Consider the following 6889-nt stretch of genomic DNA (forward strand, 5'->3'; position numbering starts at 1 on the left):
ATATATATATATATACAAATGTAAATAAATAAATATAAATATAAATATATATATATATATATGTAGATGTATATCTATATATATGCGTATATATACAGCTGTGTCTCCTTTTGCTGCTGCAGCGGAGGAGACAGCTCAGCAGCAGAACCGCTCTTAGAATTTTTGCGGCTGCAGCTTCCTTTTGTAGATCCTTTCTTTCTTTTAACAGACACTGCTGCTGCAGCAGCAGCAGCAGCAGCAGCAGCAGCAACAGACAGGTAAGCACCACTCCATCAGCAGCGGAGTGCTGCTGGGGGTCTCCTTTTGCTGCTGTTGCTGCTGCTGATACTCCTGCTGCTGCTGCTGATACTGCTGTTGCTGATACTGCTGTTGCTGATACTGCTGCTGCTGCTGCTACTGCTGCTACTGCTGTTGCTGCCGTTTGCTGTATTTTATATATTTATTTGTCTTCTCTGTTTGTTGCTTTTACCGTGTCTCTCTTTGTCTCTCTTTGTCTCTCTTTGTCTTTGTTTGTCTCTCTTTGTCTTCGTCTGTTTGTCTCTGTCTTTGTTTGTTTCTTTCTTTGCTTATCTCTTTGTCTCATATATATATACATATACATATATATATATATTTATATATCTATTTATATATATCTATATATATATATATGTATATATATATATATATATATATGTTTGATAAATTGCTGCTGCAGGCTCAACAAAATATTTACAGCAGCAGAAGACAGACTGCTGGCTTTGGGTTTGCTGCTGTGCGGCCGCAAGCATATTTTTTTTATTCGGCAGTATTTGCTTCCTTCCAAGTCAACGCTGCACATCCTCAGGAGATTTAAAGCCCTTCAAAGACGCTGGCAAGCTGCTAAGGTTAGCTACCTATACTTTTAGCTAGCTAGCTAGATAGCTAGCTAGATAGCTAGCTAGCTAGCTAGCTATCTAGCTAGCTAGCTAGATAGCTAGCTAGCTGCCTATAGTCTTAGCTAGCTACCTATAATCTTAGCTAGCTACCCAGCTACCTAGCTAGCCACCTACCTAGGTAGCTACCTTGCTAGCTAGCTAGCTACTTAGCTACCTAGATACTCAGCTAGCTAGCTAGCTAGCTACCTAGATTCTCAGTTAGCTAGCTAGCTAGCTAGCTAGCTAGCTAACTATCGCGCTGCATGGCTAGCTAGCTAGGTATCTAGCTGCCGAGATACCTAGGTAGGTAGCTAGCTAGATAGCTAGCTAGCTACCTGGCTAGGGATCAACATGACTAGCGACGTCAGTAGCAGTAGCATCAGCAGCAGCAGCAGCATCAGCAGCAGCAGCAGCAGATGTGTTGCTTCTGTTTGTCTTCAGGACATTCGCAATCCCTTATCTCAATGGCGGCTGTCTCTCGCTCGGCCCTTCACTCCAGAAGAAGATGAGCTGCTGCTGCAGCACCACTGCAGCAGCAACAGCAGCAGCAGCAGCAACAGCAGCAGCAGCAGCAGCAGCGGCTGCAGCTGCAGCGCGGAAGCCATGCTGCTGTTTGCTTTAAAGCAGGGACTGCAGCGAGATGTGACATCTCTGCAAAAACGACTAAAAAGGCTTCGCAGGGGCCCCAATGCTGCTGCTGCTGCTGCTGCTGCTGCTGCTGCTGCTGCTAGTAGTGCTGCTAGTAGTGCTGCTACCGCTGCTGCAGAGCTCGATGAATACGAGATCCAGCAGCAGCAAGCTGCTACTCAACGCCTATGGGCAACCAAGAGCAGCAGCAGCAGCAGTAGCAGCAGCAGCGGCAGCAGCAGCAGCAGCAACCGTGTTATGCCGCGACTGTCTTGCGAAGGGGCAGCAGCAGCACTTGCTGCTAGCAGCAGTTGCACTCAACAGCAGCAGCAACAGCAGCAGCAGCAAACACTTGAAGGGAGCTTTGCTGATCTTCTGACGCACCCGCAGTGCAGCTGCGGCAGCAGCATCAGCAGCAGCTGCTGCTGCAGCAACAGCGGCACTCCGTCCTATAGCACTGTCTCCACTGAGGCAGAGGCATACCCACCGCAGCAGCAGCAGCAGCAGCAGCAGAAAAAGAAGCTGCTGATGCTGCAAGATGACTGCTGCGCGGAGAATGTTAACACAGCAGACCCAACAGCAGCAACGGCTGCAGCAGCAGCAGCAGCAACACATGCAGCAGCAGCAGCAGAGGCTTCTGGGGCTACGGATAATGATCTTAGAAGGCAACAGCAAAAGCAGCAGCAGCAGCAGCACAATGACCCCTTTATACTGGGCTCAGTCGAATGCAACACCGACAGCTCAGGGCAGCAGCAGCAGCAGCAGCAGCAGCAGGAGTGCAGCAGCAGCAGTGATACCGTACCTTCCGCACCTGCTGCTGCTGCTCCTTCTGCTTCTGCTGCTGCTGCTGCTGCTACAGGCTGGGAGGGCGACAGTCGCGACGAAGGTCTCTTAGACATTTGGAGTTTGCTGCAGCCTGAGGACCAGCAGCAGCAGCAGCAGCAGCAGCAGCAACAGCAGCAGCAGCAGGTGCAGCAGCATCAAGAACAAGAAGCTGGATTGCTGCAGATTGCTTTACCGTTACCTTCTGCTGCAGATAATCAAAATCATCCCCATCAGCAGCAAAAACAGCAGCAAAAACAGCAGCAACAGCAGCAGCATCATCATCATCATCAGCAGCAGCGGAGTTATCGTGTAGGGGGCAGCTTGAGGTGTATATCGAGCAGCCCTATTGAGAGAGTTTGCGCCCCTTTCTTTGCAGACATTACTTCAATCGCAGAGTCGCTTGACGATATACCTTTTGACTTTATCGACGATCGTATTAATACAAATCCTCTTCCTGCAGCTATGGTGAAGCTCTTCTCTACTTCTTTCTTTGTTTTGTTGCTGTTTGTTGTTCTTATTTTATTTGTTTTGTTGTTTCGTTTGTTGTTCTGTCTCTTTATCTGTCTCTTTATCTGTCTCTTTATCTGTCTCTTTATCTGTCTCTTTAGCCGTCTCTTTATCTGTCTCTTTATCTGTCTCTTTATCTGTCTCTTTATCTGTCTCTTTATCTCTCTTTGTCTCTCTTTTTATCTTTCTTTATCTTTGTTTGTCTCTTTATTTGTCTTATATATATATATATATATATATATATATACATATGCATATATATATATAAATATATAAATATAAATATATATATAAATATAAATATATATATATATATATCTGTCTCTGACGCAGTGTCTCTCTTTGTCTTTTTATTTATTTATTTGTCTCTGTCTTATCTCTCTGATTATTTTTTTAGTTTTCTCTGTCTTTATTTCTGTCTCTCTTTGTTTTTATTTATTTATATCTTTTAATGTTTATTAATTATTTTATTTAATATATTTTAAATATATATATTATTCTCTAACATCCTTTTTATTGTTCTTCATTTATCTGTCTCCTTTTATTTCTGTCTCTTCATTTATTTATTTTATTTATTTATTTATATTTATTTATTTTATTTATTTATTTATTTATTTAATTTATTTATTTATATTTATTTATTATATTTATTTATTTAGATTTATTTATTTATTTATTTATTTATATTTATTTATTTATTTATTTTATTTAGTCTCTCTCTTTCGTTTTTTTTTCTGTCTCCTTTCTCTGTCTCTTCTCCTGTCTCCCCACATAAACAAATAAACAAATATATTTATTTATTTATTTATTTATTTATTTATTTATTTATTTATTAATTTGTTTATTGTTCAGGTGTATGAGCCCTTAGTACAATCTATTATTAATTGCTATTCGCATATTTTTAGAGACAAACCGAAGCCGGCAAAAATCGGAGACAGAGTAATTCGAGCAAAGAGGATTTGTCCTCCTTCTCTCGGGGTACATATTTTATTTATTTATTTATTTATTTGTTTGTTTGTTTATTTGTTTTTATTTAAGTCTTTTTATTTATTTAATTGCCGATTTGGCTGCTTTCCTGTCTCCTCCTCTTTAGTTTCATGTCTCTTGTGTTTATTCAACTGTCTCCTTCATTTATTTATTTATTTTATTTATTTATTTATTTATATTTATTTATTTATATTTATTTATTTATTTATTTGTCTCCTGTTGATGTACTGTGTCTTTGTTTGTGTATGATTCTCTCTTTGCTGCTGTTGCTGTTATATCTTTTTTTTTGCTGCTGCTGCTGCTGCTGTTGCGCTGCTGCTGCTGTCTGCGCGTCTCCTTTGTTGCCCTCCACGACGCACAAAGCACTGAGCAGCAGCAGCATTAGCAGCAGCTGCTGCTGCTGCTAGTGCGGCCTTTGCTGCTGCTAGTTGTGCTGCTGCTGCTAGTACTACTTCTGCTGCTAGTATCGGCTTTGCTCCATCTGCTGCTGCTGCTGCTGCTGCTGTTGCTGCTGCTGCTGCTGCTGCTGCAGGTGAAGCGGGAGTTAGATTCTCTGGTACGTGAATTGAGCAGCAAAAGGAGACAAGACAGCAGCAGCTTTTCTGCTGCTGCTGCTGAGTCGAGCTACTGGCGTGGAGACCAGCTGCGGCAGAAGCAGCAGCAGCTGCAGCAGCAGCAGCAGCAGCAGCAACTACAGCTGCACTCGCAGCAGCTGCTGCCGCTGCTACCGAAAGAACACATGGTATTACATAACCGCCACCAGCAGCAACAACAGCAACAGCAGCAGCAGCAGCAACAGCAGCAACAGCAGCTCCTGCAACAGCAGCTCCTGCAGCAGCAGCCCCACATGCATACGCAGGTGCAGCAGCAGATTTCCGTCGGCCCTTTGGGGTGTATGTACACCCAAATGGATGCAGGACCTTCATCACCTCCAGCAGCAGCAGCAGCAGCAACAGCAACAGCAGCAGCAGCAGATGAGTTCGGGGTCCCTATTGCTCGAGGGTACCTGCCGACTCCTCATAATGAAGAGTTTTGCTGCAGCCTCTCTACAGCAGCAGCAGCAGCAGATTCAGGAGGAGGAGGAGGAGCAGCAGCAAATGCAGCAGATGCAGGGGCAACAGATGCAACTGCAGCAGCAGCAGCAGCAGATACTGCTGCAGATAGCTCAAGCCAGCAGCTGCTGCTCCCCGGCATTACTTCTTTAAGACATCGCCTTGAAGAGCAGCAGCAGCAGCAGCAACCAAACTTGCAGCAGCAGCAGCAGCAGCAGCATGAGCAGCAGCAGCAGCAGCAGCAGCAGCAAGAAGGCGGAGACACCGGACGCAGCGTTGACAGCAGCAACATGGATTCCCTCGTTCAGAGGCTCTTGAGCTGCACTGAAGAAGCGCAGCAGCAGCAGCAGCAGCCGCATGAGCAGCTGCAGCAGCATGAGCAGCTGCTGCAGCACCAGCAGGAGGGGTCAGCCACTGCAACAGAAGCTGAGGGGGCAGCAGAAACTGCAGCAGGCGAAGCCCGTGCACGGATGCAGCAGCAGCAGCAGCAGGCGCAGGTGCAGCCGCAGCAGCAGAAGCAGCAGCAGCAGCAGCAGGAAGAGTTGGTGCAGCATGCGAAGGCAGCAGATCTGCTGCAGCAGCTGTGGGGCTGCATGCAGCCTCTGTCTCCTCCGCTAAGTGCTGCGGAGACGCAGCAGCTTTTGCTGCAACTCTCTCGATTGTTTGTCGTTGTCAGCAGCAAGCAGCAGCAACAGCAAAAGCAGCAGCAGCACCAGCAGCAGCAGCAGCAGCAGGAACTTACCTCTAGCACGATTGAAGACGCTCCCTCCGACAGCTTCACACAGCAGCAGCAGCAGCAGCAGCAGCAGCAGCAGCAGCAAACCTGCTCCAGCCCTGTGTATCCCATGGAAGCCGAAGTGCAGCACGACCTGCAGCAGCACCAGCAACAGCAACAAGAGCTGCAGCAGCACCAGCAACAGCAGCAAGAGCTGCAGCAGCAAGAGCTGCAGCAGCAAGGCCTGCAGCAGCAGCAAGAGCTGCAGCAGCAGCAACAGCAGCAGCAACAGCTGCAGCAGCAACAGCAACAGCAACAAGGGATGCAGCAGCAGGAGTTACAACATCAAGCGCTGCAGCCGCAACAGCTGCAGCAGCCACAGCTGCAGCAGCAAGAGCTGCGAAACCAACAGCTGCAGCAGCAAGAGCTGCAGCAGCATCATTACCATTCACACCACCATTTTGGGCAGCAACCTGAGCTCCAGCTGCAGCAGCAGCAGCAGCTCCAGCTGCAGCAGCAGCAGCAGCAGCAGCTGCAGCAGCAGCTGCAGCACTCTCCACATGGGCTACTATTAGGGCCCTCTACAAATGCTGCTGCAGCTGATCAACTGCTGCAGCAGCTCGACAATACGCAGCAGCAGCAGATCCAGCAGCATCATCAGCAGCAGGTCCAGCAGCAGCAGCAGCTCCAGCAGCAACAGCACCAGCTGCAGCAGCAGCTCCAGCAGCAGCAGCAACAGCAGCTCCAGCAGCAGCAGGGTGTTTTGCTGCTTCACGGGCCTGTCGCTGCGCAGTATCCAGCGTACCCCCAAGCGCAGCAGCAGCACCAGCAGCACCAGCAGCAACAACAACAGCAGCAACAGCAGCAGCAACAGCAGCAGCAGCAGCAACAGCAGCAGCAGCAGCACGATTGGAGCCTTGCAGCAACGCAAGCGCTTGGGGCGCCTCCTCCAGCGTACTGCAGCAGCAGGGTGTTTTTTAGTAGCAGCAGCAGCAGCAGCACCTCCAGCAGCAGCAGCAACAGCAGCATGTGGGGTGCATGTGATCGTGCAGCTGCATCAACAGGAAGGAGGCAAGAGACAGCAAAGATATATTTTTCATCTGGGGCTGTCTCTGCTATAAACTACGAGCGCATGCATGCATAGAGATTAAAAGAAGAAGCAAAATAAATAAATACAAACGCTTATCTTTGTTTAAATGCATGCATCTTAACATATATATATGTATATATTATCTTATATATGTTATATATATATATATATATATATATATATATATATA

General features: G+C 46.9%; 1 protein-coding gene across 1 annotated transcript; it reads left to right on the forward strand.

Annotated features, from left to right (window-relative positions):
- Nucleotides 1-1247: 1247 nt before the first annotated feature.
- Nucleotides 1248-6753, forward strand: EAH_00060060 (hypothetical protein, conserved; the record flags this gene model as incomplete). The annotated part of the gene is made up of 2 exons (XM_013393522.1): nucleotides 1248-2813; nucleotides 4375-6753. The coding sequence occupies 2 exons, from the start codon at nucleotides 1248-1250 to the stop codon at nucleotides 6751-6753; spliced, it is 3945 nt and encodes a 1314-aa protein (XP_013248976.1).
- Nucleotides 6754-6889: the final 136 nt, after the last annotated feature.

The sequence above is a fragment of the Eimeria acervulina genome, genomic scaffold (genome assembly GCF_000499425.1).
Source record: "Eimeria acervulina Houghton genomic scaffold, Eah_scaff1466, whole genome shotgun sequence".
NCBI classification, from domain to species: domain Eukaryota; phylum Apicomplexa; class Conoidasida; order Eucoccidiorida; family Eimeriidae; genus Eimeria; species Eimeria acervulina.